General features: G+C 49.6%; 1 protein-coding gene across 2 annotated transcripts in view; it reads right to left on the bottom strand.

Annotated features, from left to right (window-relative positions):
- Positions 1-494: 494 nt before the first annotated feature.
- The window catches only part of UBE2B (ubiquitin conjugating enzyme E2 B), a 267,642-nt gene continuing 245,958 nt past the window's right edge, over positions 495-22,178 (bottom strand). For both annotated transcript variants that reach the window (XM_082252702.1, XM_082252701.1), the window contains one exon: positions 495-944. In XM_082252702.1, coding sequence (XP_082108828.1) covers positions 816-944 — 129 coding nt within the window. In that variant the 3' untranslated portion in view covers positions 495-815. The remainder of the gene's footprint in view (positions 945-22,178) is intronic.

The following is a 22,178-nucleotide window of genomic DNA, read 5'->3' as shown; positions in this document are numbered from 1 at the left end:
CTTTATGTTTGAAGTCTGAAATGTGGCAAAAGGTAGCAAAGTTCAAGGGGGCCGAATACTTTCGCAAGGCACTGTATTTATAAAGTTTTATAAGAAATATTACTTTGAGCACTGGCACTTTATCACTAAATATCACTTTATATATTCAATTGTGATTATTTTAGTGTGAGCCTATTAATTGTACCTCATCTAAAAATAAGTGTTTTGGGTTACACTACACACCTTATATTTTATCAGCGCCCTAAACTTGTTATCATTTCTTCAGTGTTATCACATGAAAAGCTATAATAAAATATTTACAAAAATGTGAGGGTGTATTCACTTTTGTGAGATACTGTACATATATTATACACACACCCCTATATACACTGTATATCTCAACTCTATTGTAAGTTAATTTAAAATCAAAAACTAAAAGGAGCTCTTCTGCTATTAAAAAAGAAAAGAAAAAACAGTCACAAAACGGAAGCATTCAATTTTTTTGGGAGAGAAAAGAAAAAAAGATTTACAAAATGTGTATTTTCATGGAAACTCCATGCCAATGTTATACCTCAATGAGAAGAAAAAATACAAACCGGATATATTACAAATGTAGCAATAACTTATTTTTAAACCATGCACAACATGCAGTAAAAAATACACGAGATACACAAGCTTTTGCAGTTTCCAAACATGAACAACAATGGAGGAAACTTGGAGAATTCGGTGTCTGCCATCAACGTATTTAAAACTTTTAATCTTGTGGCATTTGTAGTACCTCCATTTCTGTCTCTTATGAAATTATACTGTACACAAAAAAGGTGATGCGCAGAATATTAGGAATCGTTCCAGCTTTGCTCAACAATAGCAGACACTCTTTTTTCATATTCGCGTTTGTTTTCCTGATAAAGTTGTGCGGCTTGACTGTTCGCAGGGCTATTAGGATTTGGTTCATCAAGAAGAGACTGGAGGAAAAAAAAAAAAAGTTAGTAAATTCCATTCTTCTGATTATAATACAGATTGCCCTCTAGTAGCTAATCTACATATTTCTCTTAGCAAATATACAGAAGAGCAAGCACAGTGTGAAAATTATATACATTCATATATGACAGAAATATGGAGGGTTCCATTTCAGTGTAAATGGTTCTAAAGGGAAAAAACATTTTTTTATCTTAACCACTTCTGGACCAGAAGATTTCCCCCCTAATGACCAGGCCATTTTTTGCGATTTGGCACTGCGTTATTTTAACTAACAAATGCACGGTCGGACGACACTGTACCCAAAAAAAATTGATGTCCTTTTTTCCCCACAAATAGAGCTTTATTTTGGTAGTATTTGATCACCTCTGTGATTTTTATTTTTTGCGCTATAAACAAAAAAATAGCGACAATTCTGACGAAAAAAGTCCTCTGACAGTCGCCGCCCACTCATACAATCTGCACGTTTGGGTATTGGCCTTCTCCACAGGAGTAAGCTAGGCAGAAGATTTTGTTAAAATATTCACAAAAACTTTGTCTAGACACACCTACAGGGGGCTGTCCCTCTGGTCCAATACCCCCAGCTAGCCTTATTCATAATTCAGTTTGGTAGTAAGCAGTTTAGAGATCCACAAACCCCAAAAGTGGGACGGGGGGCGGCGACTGTCAGAGGATTCAAAGAAAATAATTTTACGGTAAGTTCTTACAAAAATTATATTTTCTCTTACGTCCTCTGACAGTCGCCGCCCACTCATACAATCTGCACGTCTGGGACGTCCTAAAGCAGTGTAGATGTGAGGGGTGGGAAAAACGCGTCAAAAAAGGCAACGCAGCACTCAGGTCAGAGAAAAGAACCTTTTCTGAACCAGAAAGGTAAACACTGGGCAACAAGAAAGCTCAACAGGAGCGAAAGCCCAGGAAAACAAAGAAAGGGAAAAAAACCCTAACAGGAGGAGACAGGTCAAAAAACTATCCTGTCCCCGCTAAGGCACTGCCGCACTCAAGACTTTGCAGCCAAAAGAGGCATCCGCTGATGCCAAGACATCAAGTTTGTAAAATTTTGTAAAGGTATGCACGGACGACCAGGACGCTGCTTTGCACACCTGCGTCATCAACGCCTGATGGCAGAAAGCCCAAGACACACTAACCGCTCTGGTAGAGTGCGCTGTGACAGGGAAAGGCGGAACCTGATCCCTAATTGAATAGGCCTGCACAATCATCTGCCTGATCCATTTAGAAATGGTTGCCGCAGACACAGCCGTACCCTTCCGAGGTCCCTCAGGAAGGACAAAAAGACAATCCGACTTTCTGAAGGATTCAGTAGATGACAGGTAAACCCTGATCGCCTGGACCACATCCAAGGAATGCAAGGCAAACTTCTTGGGATGCGTAGACTTCGCACACATCAAAGGTAAGACAATGTCCTCGTTGAGATGGAAGTCAGAAACCACCTTCGGCAGAAAGGACTGATGAGGTCGCAAGACCACTTTATCCCTTTGAACAACCAGATAGGGGGAGCAGCAAGACAAGGCCCCCAACTCTGACACTCTGCGAGCAGATGTGATCGCCACCAGAAAGGCAACTTTCCATGAAAGCACCGGCAGAGCAATCTCCCGGATGTTCTCAAAGGGAGGACGTTGCAAAACGGACAGAACCAAATTCAGGTCCCAAGGAGGCAAAGGAGCCCTCCTAGGGGGAGCCAGATGACGCACCCCTTGAATGAAGGTGCAGATAAAGGAATTCGACGCCAAAGGGCGCTGATAACAGAATGGCCAGTGCAGACAACTGCTCCTTAATAGTGGTCAGCGCAAGACGCTGCTCCACATCAGTTTGCAGGAAAGCCAACACTCTCGCCACCGAAAAGGAGCGTGGATGGAACCCCTGCGACTCGCACCAGGCGAAATAAGCCTTCCAGATACGATAATAAATCTTATCTGAGGAGGCCTTCCTGGCCTTAAGCAAGGTAGGAATGACCGCCGACGAGACCTCTGTCTCTCAAGACCTGGCTTTCAACAGCCACGCCGTCAAAGCCAGCGACTGTAAAGCAGGATGGAAGATCGGCCCTTGAGACAGAAGATCGTCTTAGCAGTAGCCACCAGGGAGGCTCTACGACCAGGTGCATGATGTCCGCGTACCAAGACCGGCGCAGCCAGTCTGGGGCCACCAGAATCACCAACCTCGGTTCCGAGACCAACCTGCGAAGGAATCTGGAAAACTGAATCAGGGGGAAAGGCATAAATCAGCCGATACCGAGTCCAAGGCACTATCAACGCGTCCAAGGCGTCCGCCAGAGGGTCGCGCGTTCTTGCCACGAACCTTCCCACCTTGTTGTTGAGACGAGGCGCGAACAGATCCACGTCCGGGGATCCCCACCGTGCACACAGCATCTGAAATGCCTCCGGGTAGAGTGACCATTCCCCTTGGTCCAGGGTCTGGCGACTCAGATAGTCCGCCTGCCAGTTCTCCACACCTGGAATGTGAACTGCAGAAATTGTCGGCCCATGACAGAATCTCGGCCACTTCCTTGGCCGCCCCGGCACTCCTGGTGCCCCTTTGGCGATTGATGTAAGCCACCGCAGTTGCATTGTCCGTCTGCACATGCACTGGGCAGCCCCGAAGACGATCCGACCAACGGAGCAAACAGAGCCTGATTGCACGCAGTTCCAAGACATTTATCGGCAGACAGGATTCCCCCTCCGACCAAGTGCCCTGGGCAGACAACTTGCCCAGAACTCCACCCCAGCCCAACAGGCTGGCATCCGTGATGACCACAGTCCATAGCAACGGAAAGGACTTGCCTTCCTTCAGAGCCGGAGACTGTAGCCACTACAGGAGATCCAATCTGACTTGGGGGCTCAAAGCAATCCTCCTTTCCAAAGACTGAGGATGTCTGTCCCACCGGACAAGAATCTCCACTTGAAGAGATCTCGTGTGAAACTTTGCAAATGGGATCGCCTTGAAGGCCGACATCATCAAGCCCAGGCACCGCATGCAGGTCCGAAGCGAGGAGAACTCGTTCCTGAGGGACCTGACCTTATCCTGCAGGATCCGGAGCTTGTCCTCCAGAAGAAAGACGTTCGCCTGGGCGGAGTCCAGAATCATCCCCAGGTAAGGGAGGCGAACAGAAGGGGACAACGTCGACTTCTGAAAATTGATGGTCCACCCGAACTCCTGGAGCGTCTGAACCGTGAACGACAGATCGCGCAACAGAGAGGCACTGGAGCTCGACCTTAATAGGAGATCGTCCAGGTAACCTAGGATGGCAATCCCCTGTACCCGCAACAAGGCTAGAACAGGAGCCAAAACTTTGGTAAAAACCCTTGGAGCCGAAGCGAGGCTGAAAGGCAACGCCACAAACTGATTGTGCTCCTCCGCTATTGCGAATCGGGGGTACCTTCGATGACCCTCGAAAATAGGGATGTGTAGATACGCATCCTTGAGGTCGATGGAAGCCAGGAAATCCCCTGGACTCAGAAATGCCACCACCGACGGGAGGGACTCCATTCGGAATTTCTGGACCCGCACAAAGCGGATTAGAAACTTTAAGTCCAGAATCGAAAGCACCTTGCCCTCCTTTCTGGGCACTGTGAACAGATGCGAGTAAAAACCCCGAAACCTGTCCCGCTGTGGAACCGGGACAACCACCCCTTGGGCGAGGAGATCCTGAACCGCCAGATGGAGATCTCGGAAACGATCTGGGGTCAAATGAAGGTTTGAGGGAAAGAATCTGTCTACTGGGCGTGATCGAAACTCGATCTTGTACCCTAAACCTAATGAGTTCTTGAACCCACCTGTCCTGAATCTTGGCCAGCCAAGGCTCGGGAAAACAGCGCAGACGTCCCCCCCACCCCGGAAACGGGTGAGGGCACCCCTTCAGGTCGAGGCGGACTGAGCCGCCGTGCCAGTGTGGGCGGCTTTTGACTTGCCCGCCCAAGGCTTCTTCTGGCCACCAGAGGCCTTGAAGGACTTGCCTTTGTCTTGTGCCTTGAAGGCACGAAAGGACCCCTGGTTAGGTTTAAAGGAGGGACCCCGCTTACCGCGGAAAGATTTTCCCCTGGACACCTGAGGCAGAGTGCTCTTGCCCCCAGTGATCCCCTTAACCAGTTCATCCAGAGAGTCCCCAAAAAGATGACTCCCCGCATAAGGGATGTCAGACACTGTCTTCTTGGAAGACTGGTCGGCTGACCAGCTTTTTAACCAAACGATGCGACGAATCATAACTGCGACTGCAGAAAGTCGTGCAACTAAAGGGGCCTCATCCAAGTCCGGTCACACAGGTATAAAACAGCCTGACCTATTTGATCCACCATCTCCAGCTCAGCAGGAGAGGCGGAGTCAGCAATCAGAGTGCGCTTAAGCGCCTTAGCCCACTCCACAACAGCCTGAGACCATTACTGAAAAGAACACTGGTTTTAGCAAGGAACCCGCTACTAGGTAGATGTGGCAGGTAAGAGTTTCCACCCGCCTATCTGCCGGGTCTTTTAACACCGGAGAATCTTCCGCGGGCATTAAAGTGGCTTTGTTTAACCTGGACACAGTGTGGTCCACCTTAGGAGCTGCAGTCCAGCGAGAGTCCACCGGATCCGCAAAGGGATAATGGTACTGAAACCTCTTGGGCACCACAAAATTACATTTTAAATGACGCCATTGTTCCTTCACGGTATCGAGAATCTCTGTGGGACAAGGAAAAACCTGACCCGACTTTTGGGCTTTGCGGGTCCCAAAGGAAGATCGCTTACCCGACAGGTGGGGCTCATCATCTAAATTTAAAGTGTCCTTAACAGAGCTAATAAGCGCAGACACCGCAGCGCGTTCCCCTGTTGATCCGGAGGGGGAATCCTCCTCCCCATCCGACAGAGGACTGAGACCCTTCAGGGAGTACGCTGTCCGTGGCAACCAACTCTGGCTCTGAACCAGAAGACAGAGGGCATAGGCCTTTTCTTAGAAGCCCGGTCAGACATCAACAAATCCACTTTTGACGCTTAAGTCGCAAGTGCAGCAGTAAGTGAGACTATAGCAGAGGATTCAGGAGTACCTGAACCTTCCACCAGATCTGGGGGGAATTTGCTATCCTGGGACTCCATAATAGCAATCTCAATTTTAAATGACGCTGGCCCTTTAAATCGGCGATTTCCGCGGTCCCCACCGCAAATGCACCACAATGAAGAGCAAGTAAACTGCAAAAAATGAATGCTAGCAGGAATGCAGGCCAGGAAACGATAAAATCCCCCCACAGTGAGCTATACTTGTCACACGCTGCTGAATCGATCTGCATGTGAAAGAAAGAGGAAGTGACCTCACGCCTCTAGAGACAGACACAGCCCTGAGCCACAAAAAAATGGTTTATGCAAGTCTATGGGGAAAGCTCTGGGAAAATGGCCGCTGTCCACATAAGGACATTGTGCCCACACTAAAGATGGCGCCCGATCAGCGCCAACAGCATTGCAGAAAATGGCTGCTGCCCTCACAATGAAGCCAGACAGCCTGCCCACACCTAAAATGGCGGCCGCGCGGTTTTGCGCCGATTGCGGCCCCCACGCATCATGTACTGTACCCCAAATAGGTTCACAACCACCTCAGGGCCATAGTTGAACCCCGCACCCCCCCTACAACGGCGGAGCCGCTACAGCGCCCCCGCAGTGACCGGGAAGGGACACACAGGGACCGCACCTACAGACATGAGGGGGACATTACAGAACCAATAACGAACTGCCATCCCCATAAAACAGAGGGCCCACATACACACCCTGACAGAAAATGTCAGAGACAGAGGGGTAGCATGGTACTCACCGGTCCAGCGAAAACGTGGGTACCGCTCTGTGACAGGAAGCCTCCCACTCTGGGTGGTGGTGCCGTTAGCCGAAGGGGACGCTAGCAACACGCAGTGTACCGCAGTTGAGACATCCCAGCGAAAATAGCAACTTTGCAGGCTCGACCCTGAGGTCAGGGACATATTCGTTTGCGAGGCCTGGGCGTACACATAACCTGCTTACCATCAATGGCAGGCTGGGATTCCATAAGGCTCTAGAATAACCAGTGCGATTCCCAGCTCCGCAAACGCTGTAGTCATCCGAAATCTGACTAACTAAGCGCAGGAACAAATAAAAAGCTATCTTTTTAAAAGAAAAAACACTTTTCAAGAGAGAAAAAATAAAAAGAAAAAGGCTGAGACCGCAGCCTCAGCCAGGTAAAAGCCAGCCTACTCCTAAGCTAGGCAGCAGCAAACTGAATTGGGAATGAGGCTAGCTAGGGGTATTGGACCAGAGGGACAGCCCCCTGTAGGTGTGTCTATACAAAGTTTTTGTGAATATTCTAACAAAATCTTCTGCCTACTCCTGTGGAGAAGGCCAATACCCAGACGTGCAGATTGTATGAGTAGGCGGTGACTGTCAGAGGACGTAAGAGAAAAACAGATTTTTGTCTTACCATAAAATCCTTTTCTCTGATGTTCATTGACGGACACAGCTTCATATAGGAGTAGGACACCAGGCAGAAAAGGGTTAACAAAGATTGACTATGCCTAGAGGGTAGTCCCAGGGGGGTATACTCCCACTTCCTGCTCTAGGAACTCCCGCTTTGTAACTAGTGTCAGAAGAATACATAACCCAACTCCACAGAGGGGTGGGTTCTGTGTCCATTAATGAACATCAGAGAAAAGGATTTTAATCCCTTTAATGAATTATGTTGAATTTCAATAAACATATTTCCCCCCCAAAAAAAGGGTTAAACTTAGCCAACCAGGTAAACCAGGAGCTCAACCAGGAACAACAGGAATCCACCTTCCAGAAAAAAAACACCCTCAGGAGGTAGAAGTTTCTACCTCAGCGGCCTGCAAAACTTTGAAGATTAAGATTCCACGGGGGAACCAAGGACTGTACCGGAGGAGCCAAATGGCGAATTCCCTGCACGAAGATGTGATCCAAGAAATTTTTGGCCAACGGCCTTTGGAAGAAAATTGCCAAGGCTGAAATCTGGCCCCTAATGGTGCCCAGGGCCAAACACTGATCTACACCTCTTTGTGGAAACTCCAACAGACGCGATACCGAAAAGGAACGAGGGGAACACCCCCCCCCCCAGACCAAGTAATGTACAACTTCCAAACTTTTTTTTTTTTTACTCAGATCATTTTTATTGAAATTTCTTTTAAGACAAACAAGAAACATTCAAAGAAAACCGAAAACAAACAATAAAAGAAATAGCACTGAGAACTCCCAACATTACGGAACAGAGCCAGTACATCATAACAGTGAGGCTAAACATCACCCCTTATATATCTTCCAAAGTAACACTACCATTCGAAACAAATTGTTCCAAATATTGCTTACATCGCAACATATAGATAACTAAGTAATCTATAGCACAGTATAGTGTGATGCACATACCTGGCTCATCCGAGCCCCACAAGCCCCAGAGCCCCCACCCACATAATTACTATGTGTACCTGTATCAGAATGTATAGGACAGAATCCGCCCAGGGGATGACAGCGGGGGCAGGGAGCGCCTGAACAAGTTATTAATAACCACCCATATTGGGACAAAGTGCATCTGGGAATAGAGCTCTGAACCCAATAGATCGAAAAAAGGAGGACAAAGAAAAAAGAAAAGAAAGAAAAGAATCAACAAACAAAAGAGAAAGAGAGAAGCCCCTAAGCTGAGAGTGAACTGCCCCCATACGCTCATCTGTGAAACCTCACCGCACAGAATATGATGTGCAGATAATATTATAGTCTCCATACCTCCCGTCCCCCACACCCTCGGCCAGCACCTTAATGCACAAAACTGCATCCCTAAACAGTGGTTGTCACCCCTCCCATAATCCTGTTAGTAACCAGTTGCAGAGGAGCAAGCCCAGGAACATTAAACCATGGTGCCCAGATACGTTCAAATTTCAATACACTGCCTCTGTGTTTATAGGTGAGATTCTCCCTACCTAAAATCATGTTCACCTCAGCCACCCATTCCGCATGCGTTGGGGCAACCGGTGAAATCCATTTCCTCGCCAAGCGCTTCCTAGCAAGGAACAGTAGCCTAAGGACGGCAGTGTGTACAACCGGGGCATAAAGTTCTTCATCCAGCCAACCCAGAAGGCATAGCTTAGGGTCCATGGGTAAAGTCAACTGCCAAATGGAATTGATGGATTGCATCACTGCCGTCCAGTAACAGTGTAGTTTGGGGCAATGCCACAGCATATGGAGCAAAGCTCCTGTGTGAATTTTACATCGAGGGCACAGAGGGGAATCTCTCCTGTGCCACTTATGCAACCGTTCAGGGGTACGATAAGTGCGATGAAGGATACATAATTGTGTAAGCTTCTGTGAGGAGGACAGGGATACCTTGAGAACATTATCAAGGATGCCCGCCCACAAGAAATAGCGCCCAAATCCTCAGTCCACCCATCCCTACACTTAAAAGTCATAGCTTGGAAGATCTGGGTCATAAAGCTGGAGTACAGGGACAAAATCTGCCCCCTTTTAGAATCCGACTCCATCACGCGGGTCAGTAGAGTGGGCTTGCAGAGACCCCAAGCGGAATCTCTGGCCTGGGCCACCAGAACATGCCGTAATTGTAGATATTGATAGAAGAGCGAATTTGGGAGTCCAAATTCCATCCAAAGTGTCTGAAAGTCCTTTAGTACACATCCCCTATATAACTGCGTGATGAGTCTTACCCCATACCTCTCCCACTCCACAAAATTCTGCAATTTAGCTAGTTCAGGGCAATGAGCGTTATTCAGTATACGGGAATGTCTAGAGAATCCACCGTAGGCAAAATGTTGCTTGGTCCTACACCATATTCTGTCTATCAGCCTTAGCGTGGGGTAGAGAGGAGAAGCTCCCAAGTCCCCCGGCTCCAATGCCTCCAGAAGGTCGCCAACTGGCAGCACCGAGGCAACCAGTGTCCGAGTCGGGTCAGCATCGGATCCCCCAGACCAACCCATGAGATGCTGCAATTGGGCCGCCAGGTAATAGTAATATGGGTTAGGAATCGCCAGGCCACCAGAGTCCTTGGCCTCCTGGAGGGTTTCCAATTGAATCCGAGGAGTCTGGTGTTTCCATATTAATGCACGGAATACAGTGTTAAATTGTTTGAATACATGAATAGGTATCCAAAGGGGGGTATTGTTAACTACATAGAGTAGCTGTGGGCTCCAGATCATTTTGATCAAATTGCACCTTCCTACTACCGAAAGAGTCAACTTGATCCAGCTGGCCATTTGATCCTTAAATTTCCGCAATAGCAGCAAAACATTACGTTTGACGTAGTTGGCTATGTTAGGGTGTATGATTATACCTAGATATTTAAACTGGTCCACCACCACTATCTGGGATGCACCTGTGGCAATGGCTGTCTCAGGGGATCCAACGGGAGTAGCACCGATTTATCCCAGTTTATCTGAAAGCCCGAGAAGGATCCAAACCGGTGAATCAAGGCCATTAAGTAAGGGAAGCATCCGTGTCACCCAAAAAAAGGAGGTCATCGTCTGCATATAGGACAATTTTCTCCTCCCCCAAGCCCCGCATAATTCCCTGAATCGTGGGATCTTGTCTGACCGCTGCAACAAGGGGCTCCACCGCCAGTGCAAACAAAAGGGGTGACAGCGGACATCCCTGCCTCTTGCCTCTGCAGAGAGAGAACGACGTGGACAACATATTGTTGATGCGGACACAAGCAGTAGGAGCCCCATACAGCAGCTCAATCCAGGAAATAAATGTAGCTCCCAGCCCGAACCTCTCCAAAACAGCCCATAAGTACCACCACTTAAAGCTATCAAATGCCTTGGAGGCGTCTAGTGACAGCACCGCTCTGCGGTCACAGTTGTCTGGGGGTATCCGCATGTTAAGAAAGTGCCTACGTAAGGTTAAAAGCGGTAGAGCGATTGGGAATAAACCCGGATTGGTCCGTAAGGATTATTTTAGCTATGACCTTGGAAAGGCGTAATGACAAAACCTTGGTGAGTATTTTCAGATCTGTTGTTAGAAGCGAGATTGGACGATAAGATTCAGGATGGCCAGGATCCTGCCGGGCTTTAGGATAATGACCACGACCGCCTCGTACATCGAGGCAGGTAGCAACCCCTCCTCCAAAGCTGTCGTAATGGTATGCAGTAGTTCTGGTAACAAAACCCCCCCAAATTATTTATACAATTCCACCGGAATTCCATCTGATTCCTGGTGCCTTTGAATTAGGAAAGGTGGCCAGAGCCGTCTGCAGTTCCTCTAGCTGTATGGGGGAGTTCAGGAGCCTGCGATCCCCGGTAGCGAGCACCGGGAGATCCAGTCCCTCCAAGAAGTCCCGCAGGTCCCCTAGTGCATACTCCACCTTGGAGGAGTACAGATTGCTAAAAAAGGAACGGAATCCTTCCAAAATAGATGGGGTATCAGTGACAAACCTGGCCCATGGTTAGGGATAACCTATATATTTGTGAGGAGGGACGCGGTGCTCTAGAGATAACAAAGCATATGGCCGGTCTTTTCCCCCTCCTCGAAATAGGCCTGAGCGATGAAGAACCGCTTATGCTCCGCCTGTTGTTGCTGAATCGCCTGATAGAAGCGCTGGGCCTCCAACCAGTGATTCTGGTTGTCAACCGTAGGGGAGTCTAGATAGGCCTTCTCCGCCCTCAGTACTGCCTCACTGGCATCTCTAGCCCATTGCCTACTCCTAGTCTTGATACCAGCCACCTCTCTAATACACAAACCCCTAAGAAATGCCTTTCGAGTATCCCACACCACACCAGGAGGAGCAGAGTGTCTGTTATTAGTTATGAAACCTTCAATTTGGGCCCGTATACCTTCAGAATTTGTAAATCGTGAAAGCCAGAAGAGATTCAGCTTCCAGTGCATGGGTATTCGGACGCCCGGGAGAGTCAAGGTAACCTGCACCGGGGAGTGATCCGAAAGGCCTCTAGCCAAATAAGTGACGTGACAGCAGGGGAAAGGAAAAAGAGCAGGTCAGAACCCAATGGCAGGTCAATGCGGGATAAAGCGGAATGGGACAAGGAGTGGCAGGAATAACAAGCCTCTAACGGGTGCTGAACCCGCCAAAGATCCGCCAGACCCAATTCCCCCATGAACCTGGCAAAGGGTGCGAGTGCCCTAGGACCCTGTGGGCAGAAGTGTCTATGAACATCCAGAGACTTATCTAACACAGTATTAAAGTCTCCCAGGGCCAAAACCGGTACCTGGGGGTGTTTAAGGATAAACCGTGACAGACACTCCAGCGCCTCAGAGGTAAACGGCGGCGATATATATATACATTAAAAATTGTACATTTATAAGTGTCCCATATCCCCATCAAGAAAATAAACCTCCCATGGGAATCAATTTGAGAGTCTAACGTCTCAAATTTGGTGGTGGCAGAGCTGAAAATTGAAACCCCCCGCGAATATTGAGTATGTAGTGAGTAAAAACTGAGTCGGGTATCTCGGGGAACGAAGCAAGTTCACCGTGTCCTTGGTTAGGTGCGTTTCCTGTAAACAGGTGAAAGAGGAGTCGTGATGGGATAGGAAAGTCAAAACTGCGGTACCCTTCCGGGTATCCTGCAGACCCCGAACATTCCAGGAGATAAGAGTTTTATCCAGAGTAGCCATTGGGAGGCAAATGGCGGATGAAGGATCCCCGCCATGCGGGAGCAGTCAGATGGTCATCCGAACTGTAAGTGGGCAGCACAGAGGTAGGATATAGGCATACTGTAAACCTGGGGCAGTCCAGTATCGCGTATGTAGCCACCTACAGTGGGGACTAGACCGTAACCGTCCCCCAAAAACCAGGGGGGAAAAAAACATATATAAACAAAAAACAGCAATACCAAGGACACGAGTGGGACGCCAGACTGGCGCATCCCAGGATAGACCCACAGGGAACAGTTTGCGTAGTCCGTGTGGGGGGAAAGGAATTGGGCCTGAACACGTGTTGCCCCTGCCATTCCAAGGAATAGGTAAGGTACCCGATAATCTGGAACAGGTAAAAATAAAAACCAAAATACGTGCATAGTGTTCCCACTGAGGATCCTAGTAGGAGTAATAGAGACTCAAACTCAGGGATATAAGGTCCAGAAGGGAGAAGCAGGATCAGTCCGCAGCAGCACGCAGGTGTCGTTCGTGCCGATCCAACCAATTAGCTGCCATAGCTGGGTTTTCAAAAAAGTGGACGGTGTCGTTCGCCACTACCCGGAGCTTTGCCGGATAAGCATGGAGTATGCCAAGGGTATAGCACGCAGGCGTTTCTTCACATCAATAAATCTTGCTCTTTTTTTCTGGAAGGCAGCCACAAAAATCAGGGTAGATGGATATGTTGGCCCCTTGAATCTCCATCCTGGGTTGCTGTCTCGCCAGACGCAGGATTAAATCCCTATCCTTATAGTGCAGGAGCTTGAGCAGAAATGGGCGAGCAGTGCACCCCCGGTGGGGGAGCCCGGAATGGCACCCTGTGTGCTCGTTCGACTGAGAAAAATAGGGACAGGTTATCTTTCCCAAAGGTAGTCAGGAGCCACTGTTCTATGAAGTCGACTGGGTTTTTGCCCTCCGCTTTCTCTGGGATGCCCACCAGACGCAGGTTACTGCGGCGGAGTCTATTCTCTATGTCTTCCAATCTATTCATGGCCTCCGACACCCCAGCAGCATTCATGTGCACATCCTGAGCGAGAGGCTGCAGCTCGTCCTCTACTGTGCTCATCTGCCCTCCAGACCCGAGGCCCTCTCTCTAATCTTCTGCATATCCTGCCTAATGTGAAGAATGCCTTCCTTCATGCTCTTGACCTCTGTGGAAAGGTCCGCAAGCAAAGAGCCATAGGTGTGTACCGCATTCATGACATCCTGAGGGACATCAGACACCTCTCTCTCCTCAGCCCTAGGCCCGCCTGGGGTACTCACTGCGGCCTCCAAGGATGTCATAAAATGAGGATATATGCAACCAGTCAAAATTACGAGGTTTGTATACCAATGCCAGATGCCTGGCCAACAAGATGGGAGAGCTGGAGCTGCTGATGTTTGAGGAGGACTTAGATTTTGTGGGGATAACAAGAGACGTGGTTCGACAGCTCTCATGACTGGATGGTGACCATTCAGGGGTATTCCCTTTATCGTAGAGATAGAGAAGGAAAAAAAGGGGGAGGGGTATGTCTGTATATTAAGAACAGTGTACAGGTAAATATGAGGGATGATATCAATAATGTATCTATGGACGAGGTAGAATTCCTATGGGTAGAACTTCAAAGGGAAGGCACTGTGGGGAAGGTAATATTGGGCGTATGCTATAGGCCCCCCAACCAGAGGGAGGAGGGGGAGGCGGACCTCCTTTTACAGATAGGATTGGCAGCAAGGATGGGAAATGTCATTATAATGGGGGACTTTAAATATCCAGATATAGACTGGGCAGAAGGAACCACGCATCCAGCCAAGGCTCGGCAGTTCCTAAATGTTTTGCAGGACAATTTCATGGGTCACATGGTGAATGCACCGACAAGAAACAATGCGGTACTTGACCTACTGATTACCAACAATACAGACCTGCTCACGGATATAGAAATACATGGCAACTTGGGAAACAATGACCATAGGTCAATTCGTTTCAGTATTAATCATAGTAATAGGAAACACAAGGGTAATATAAGAACACTGAATTTCAAAAATTGGATTTTTGTAAGAACTTACCGTAAAATCCTTTTCTCTTAAGCTCATTGACAGACGCAGTCCTCTTTGATTAATATCAAATTGGGTTATACTGCCCTCTACAGGAGTAGGACACTAGGCAGAAGAAAACGTTCTGGCCACACCTTAGGGGCAGTCCCAGAGGGTATATCCTCTCTCTCTCTGCTACAGGATGTCAGTTATGTCACAAAGCAGTGTCAGAGAATTTAACCCAACCCAACTCAGAATAGAGGGGCGGATACTGCGTCTGTCAATGAGCTTAAGAGAAAAGGATTTTACGGTAAGTTCTTACAAAAATCCAATTTTCTCTGTCGCTCATTGACAGACGCAGTCCTCTTTGATTAATATCAAATTGGGATGTCCCAAAGCAGTGCCACAAATGAGGGGTGGGATAACAGAATTCAAAATTCAAATCTAGAAGGCCCAACCGGTGCCGACTAGAAGTCTTAAAGGCTCATCAAACAAAAGGATGAGACTCAACTGAAAACCCAACAGAAAAAAACCCTCGAGGTAGACCAACGGTCTCCTCATATAGCGGCCTGCAGAACCTTGCGGCCAAAAGAGGCATCCGCCGATGCCATCACATCAACTTTATAAAATTTCGTAAAGGTATGAACCGACGACCAGGTAGCCGCCTTGCAAACCTGAACCACTGACGCCTGATGGCGGAAGGCCCAGGAAGCACTAAGCGCCCGAGTGGAGTGCGCCTTAACAGGGAACGGAGGATCCCGACCCTTAATAGAATAAGCCTGTACCACCGTCTGTCTGATCCATCTGGAGATATTCGCGGCAGACGCAGGCAACCCGTTTTTGGGGCCATCCGTGATCACAAAAAGTGAATCCGTTTTACGAAACGAGTCTGTAGTTTTCAAGTATACCCTGATTGCCCGAACCACATCCAAGGAATGGACGCAAACTCCAGAGGATGACTGGGCTTAGGACACAGGGAATGTAACACAATATCCTCATTCAGATGAAACTCTGAAACCACTTTAGGAAGGAAGGATTTGGACGAAGAACCACCTTATCCCTATGAACCACCAGATATGGAGAACGACAAGATAATGCGGCCAGTTCTGACACCCTGCGTGCAGAAGTGATGGCCACCAAGAAGGCCACCTTCTGGGATAACGTAAGCAAGGGAATCTCCCTAATATCTTCAAAGGGAAATTTCTGAAGAACCGACAACACCAAATTAAGATCCCAGGGCGGCAAGGGCGCGTGCACCGGCGGAGCCAGGTGCCGCACCCCCTGGATGAAATTCCGCACCAAGGAATGAGTAGCCAAAGGCTTCTGAAAGAAGATTGCCAACGCTGAAACCTGACCCTTGATAGTGCTCAAGGCCAGCTTCTGCTCAACCCCCTGTTGCAGAAAAGCCAAGATTCAGGTCACCGAATAGACACGTGGAGGAAATCCAAGGGATTCACACCACGCAATATAAGACTTCCATGTGCGATGATAGACTTTTCTGGAAGTCGCTTTCCTCGCTTTAATTAGAGTAGGAATAACTGAAGCGGACAAACCCTTGTCCTTCAGCACCTGGGTCTCAACAGCCAGGCCGTTAAAGCCAGCGATCGTAAAGCAGGATGGAAGATCGGTCCCTGAGACAGCAGATCCTCCCTGAGAGGAAGTCGCCAAGGAACGTCTGCGACCAGCCTGACCAGGTCGGCGTACCAAGCCCGACGAGGCCAGTCCGGAGCTACCAGGATAACTGGAATTCCCTCCACCTCTATCCTGCGAAGAAGTTTCGGCAGCAACCTGAGAGGAGGGAAGGCATACAGTAGCTGATACTGCCCCCACGGGGCGACCAGCGCGTCTGCTAGAGGATCGCGGGAGCGAGCCACAAACCTCCGCATCTTCCTGTTGAGCCGAGACGCCAACAGATCCACATCCGGGGTGCCCCAACGAAGGCACAGTTGGTGAAATACCTCTGGATGAAGAGACTATTCCCCTTGATCCAGAATCTGACGGCTGAGATAATCTGCCTGCCAATTTTCCACCCCCGGAATGAATACCGCGGAGAGAGCTGGAACAAACCGTTCCGCCCAACGAAGAATACTGGCCACCTTTATGGCCGCCAGGACACTCTTGGTGCCCCCTTGGTGATTGACATAAGCCACGGCCGTGGCATTGTCCGACTGGATCCGAACCGGGCTGCCCCGGAGCTGCTCGGTCCAGTGAATCAGACAAAGTCTGATCGCTCTCAGTTCCAACACATTTATCGGTAACCTGGATTCTTCCTGGGACCAAAGTCCCTGAGCAGATAATCTGCCGAGAATTCCTCCCCATCCGGATAGACTGGCATCCGTGGTGACAATCGTCCAGTATATCGGAAGAAATGACTTCCCCTGGCTGAGCATCGGAGACCGAAGCCACCAGACCAGAGACTCCCTGGTCCGCTCGCTCAGCCGGATCCGATTGTCCAGGAAATCGGGATTCCGATTCCATTTGAGAAGAATCTCCTTTTGAAGGATTCGGGTATGAGACTGGGCAAACGGTACTGCCTCGAAGGAGGCCACCATCAATCCCAGGACCCTCATGCAAGTCCAAAGGGAAGGCCAGTTGACGGACAGTAACATCTGAATCGTTGACAATCTTCTGGAGTATCTAAAATTAGGCCCAGATATTCCAGCCTCCTGGTGGGAACCAGAGATGACTTCTGCAGGTTCATCAGCCACCCAAACTCTTGCAAAGAGATCATAGTGATCTCCAAGTCTAGACTCCGCATGAAGAAGAAGATCGTCTAGGTAACATAGAATCGATATGCCCCGCTGTCGCAACAGCGCCAAAACCGGGGCCAACACCTTTGTGAAGACCCGGGGAGCAGAGGCGAGACCAAAGCGTAACGCCACAAACTGATAATGGTTCTCCCCTACGGAAAAGCGAAGGAAACGCTGATGTCCTGTGAAGATGGGGATATGAAGATAGGCATCCTTGATGTCTATTGACGCCAGAAAATCCCCCTGCCGAAGGGAGGCCACTACTGTATTAATGGACTCCATCTTGAATTTTTGTACTCGTACAAAATGATTGAGTGCTCTTAAGTCCAGGATTGGACGCACCTTGCCCTCTTTTCTGGATATTGTGAACAGGTTCTAATAGAACCCCTGAAAACATTCTGTCCAAGGAACGTGGACCACCACTCCTTGTTGCATCAAATCCGTTATTGCCCCCCCCCGCAAAGCTTTTAATCGATCCGGCGATAGTCGGATATTGGAAGGGAAGAATCGCACAGGTGGAAGTGATCGAAACTCGATCTTGTATCCCGACCGTATGACCTCTTGAACCCATCTGTCTGGAATCCTGGAGAGCCATGGGTCTGGAAACCGGTAAAGACGTCCCCCCACCCCAGATATGGGTGGGGGCGCACCTTCAGGCTTTAGTGGTCTTATCTTCAGCTCTGGAAGAGCCGGACTTTTGTTTACCCGACCAGTGCCCCTTGAATCCTCCTGGAGGGGCTTTGCCTTATCGCCCGCCCCAGCGGAGCGAAAAAACTTTTTATGAGCGGAAAAGGAAGGCCCCCGTCTATGACGAGGTCCTTTACCCTTAGTATTCTGTGGCAAAAAAGTGCTCTTGCCCCCAGTGAGATCCTTGATAATCTCATCCAAGGTGGCCCCAAACAGGCGATTCCCCTGAAAGGGGAGATTAGCCAAAGCTTTTTTGGAACCTTGATCCGCTGACCAGCACTTTAACCACAGCACACGCCTGAGGACCACTGCTGAAATCGATGCACACCCCAACAATGGAGTGGCGTCCAGAGCGGCGTCACATACGAACTGTAGCCCTTGTATCATCTGCTCCAGCAAATCTGATACTGCCGGGGGGATACTTCTCCCCTCTAGGTCACGGCGTAACAACTTGGTCCATTCTGTCAAAGTTTGTGAAACTAAACCAATGGCAACCACTGGCCTAAAGGCTGATCCTATCAGGGAAAAAATGAAGCGGGACACGGCTTCCACCTTACGATCCACCGGATCCCTAAAGGACGGAGCGTCCTCCAACGGGATAACAGTAGCTTTATTTAGTCTGGAAATCGGTGAATCCACCAATGGTGGTACTGTCCATTTTTTAAGGAGGGATTCCTCCAACGGAAAACACCTAGCAAATGCGTTTGGAAATACCAGGGGTTCGTTTTGGACGACCCCATTCCTCTTTAATTATATTATCAAAACATTTGGGCAAGGGAAACACCCTCGCCATCTTGGTAGGCTTGTTAGTACCAAAAGGAATTTCAGTATCAGCTACCTCTGCCGGTGTAACCTCAAGTCTTAAGGTTTCCCGGACAGACACAACTAGTGCATCCACCAACGCTTCTTCTTGTGCTATGGCAGAGGCAGAAACGTCCTCCTCACTGTCTGAGGAGACCGTACCCCAGACACAAGCCCCAGAAGAGGGACCTGCAGCTGCAGTGACAGGCTCAGAATCTGTATCTGAAGTGTCAGATGAAATAGGGGTAGGCGGGGGTCGCTTCTTTGCGCCCCGTCTCTGACAGGCCACCTCCACCCGGGATACAAAAGACTCCAAAACCGCTGACAATGCATCAATAGTAAGTGGGGAACTGGAGGGTCCTGCGGCCACCTCGAGGGGATCAGGTGGGGATACATGTGTGGCAGGGTCCATGACACTTGCCAGCAAACAAAGATTGCAAAAGAAAAAACTTTCTTTTTTTTTATGTGTAATCCCCCAGCGCAACAGCGCCCCTCAGCGTTACCTGCTTCGGACCCCCACAGAGAGAGAGAGAGAGACCCCAAGGGCTCACCACCTGATGCACAGAAGCTTCTACCAAACTGCTCTCAGCGCTGTCCTTTACAGAACAGGAAGTCTTGTGAATAGTTTTCCCGGGTAAAGGAGGCGGCTCCGCCCCGTTACACACCTTCCAGCGCTCCCACTGCTACTCCCCGAGGTAGCTGGGCGTATCCAAAATGGCCGCCCCCCATGCAGGAGACACCAGGCTACGCCAAAATGGCGGCCCCGCGTGGCCTGCGGACGGCCTGTGGAAGGATGGCGGCGGCCTGCTGAATCGTGCGGCCTGCGGGAGGATAGCAGTGGCTTGTGCCGTGCGACCTGCGGGAGGATGGCGGTAGTCCATGTAGCTGCATCACTATGCATTAGGTAGGTGCTTGATTATATCACCCTTTTACATGACTATTTCAAATAGTAACGCCAGCCCCTGTCTCCATCCTTGACCCCAGTCATGGCTTCCTCCTTTTACAGCGCCAGCTCTTTACAGTGACTATCAGATAGTCAGCTCCCAAACCAAGCCTCCTGGAGTGGCATCTCTTATTCACCAAATCACACTCAAGAGGGAGATCTGTGAAACATGTCATAGGATAGAGGGGGAACCCAGGATCAAAAGGGTCCGACCATCCACAGAGGGGCCCGTATCCATTCCCAAAACCCGACAGGGAAGAGGGGGAACATTCTACTCACCATACCGGAACAGGCGGGCACCCACTCCTAACAGAACCCCTCTCCACCGAGGTGGGGGGCTGTCGATCAATACAGACGCCACAACTCAGTCATAAGGTTGGACTGGATGGACAACAACATCATAGGTTGGACTGGATGGACTGAGGTCTTTTTTCAACCTCACAAAATATGGATGTCCTCCGCCTGCTCTCCCCGATCCGCCAGGCTCAGGTGCAGGAGATCCCCCGGGCGTCCGGTGGCATGCGCGAGGTTGACTGCAGCGATTTATGCTTGGAGGGATCTTGGGCAAACTTCTCCAGCCTGGAGAGAGCAGAGGGCTGTTGGTCCTTTCCCGCGTGCTGAGGCAATGGCCCGCCGCCATATTGGGACTTCTTCTCAGCAGGGACGGCATCTTCTTTCTTCAGCGTCATCGCCTGTAGCGGGGTGTGGGGACCTGGAACCATCACAAAGGTAAGAGCCCAGCGCGGGCGTAAGGATCTGGTGAAAGCTGCCAGGTTTTAGAGTCTATTTGCAGGTTTCTAGAATGCAGGATGCCGGAGCCGATGTGAAACACGTCCTTCTACATTAAAGGTCAAGCCATGCCCCCCACAACTTCCAAACTTGATGGTAAATCTTCGGAGAAGTAGAATTCCTAGCTTTTAACAGAGTAGGAATCACAGAATCGGACAACCTCTTATCCTTCAATACCTGGCTTTCAATAGCCATGCAGTTAAAGCCAGTGACAGTAAAGCAGGATGGAAGATCGGCCCTTGGGATAACAGATCTTCTCTGAGAGGAAGCCGCCAGGTGGCATCGGCTACCAGTCTTACCAGGCCCACTTACCAAGCCCGACAAGGCCAGTCTGGGGCCACCAGAATTACTGGAATCCCTTATGCCTTGATTCTGCGCAACAGTCTCGGCAGAAGCTGTAGTGGAGGAAATGCAGAAATTACACGATACCAAGGGGCCACCAGAGCGTCTGCCAGAGGGTCTCGAGACCTTGCCAAAAACCTTTGAACCTTCCGGTTGAGGCAGGAGGCTAACAGTTCCACAACGGGGGTCCCCCACCGGAGACAAAGTTGTTGAAACACTTTCGGATGAAGGGACCATTCGCCCAGACATAGTGCCTGTCGACTGAGGAAGTCCGCCTGCCAATTTTCCACCCCTGGAATGGGCACAGCAGAGAGGGCTGGAACAAAGGGTTCTGTCCACCTTAGAATGCCGGCCACTTCCTTGGTCGCTAGGGCACTTTTGGTGCTCCTTTGGTGATTGACATATGCCACAGCCATGGCATTGTCCGACTGAATCCTTACCGGACACCCCAGTAGATGATCCGTCCACTGAGACCGGCAAAGCCTGATCACCCGAATTTCCAGGATGTTGATCGGCAGACTGGACTCCTCCCGAGCCTAGGCACCCGAGACAGATTCCATGCCCATGACTCCTCCCCACCCGGACAGGCTGGCATCCGTGGTAACCACTGTCGAGTACAGGGGAAGAAAGGATTTTCCCTGTCAAAGTGCCGGGGGAATTAAACCACCATATTAGTGATCCCCTCGTACCCCGGCTCAACAGGATCAGATTGTCCAGGGACCCTGGATTCTTGTCCCATATGGCTAGAATTTCTTTTTGCAGATGGAATCATTTTGAAGGTGAAAATCATCAGACCCAGTACCTGCATGCAAGTCCTTAGAGACGACCGGCGATTGAACAGGAGCCGAATCACATGCTGCAATTTCAACAGTTTTGTTTCTGGGAGAAACACCCAGGTTGAGGCTGAATCCAGAATCAGACCCAGGTTGTCCAGCTTGTTGGACGGGGTCAAGGCTAACTTTAGAAAATTCAGAGTTCAGCCGAATGCTTGCAGAGTTTGCACCGTGATGTCCAGATCTTCCTTTAGAACAGATCACGACTCTGCTCTCAGGAGAAGATCGTCCAGGCACCCCAACACCGAGATCCCCGTTGCCTGAGTAAGGCTAACACCGGGGCCAACATTTTTGTGAACACCCGAGGAGCTGAGGTGGGACCAAAAGGTAACGCCACAAATTGATAGTGCTCCTCGCCTGCGGCAAAACAAAGAAAACACTGATGCCCGACATAGATTGGAACCTGAAGGTAAGCGTCCTTGATATCGATAGAGGCCAGAAAATCCCCTTGATGAAGGGAA

Source organism: Pelophylax lessonae (genome assembly GCF_965119305.1).
Source record: "Pelophylax lessonae genome assembly, chromosome: 4".
NCBI classification, from domain to species: Eukaryota; Metazoa; Chordata; class Amphibia; order Anura; family Ranidae; genus Pelophylax; species Pelophylax lessonae.
This window is presented reverse-complemented; position numbering and strand designations above follow the sequence as displayed.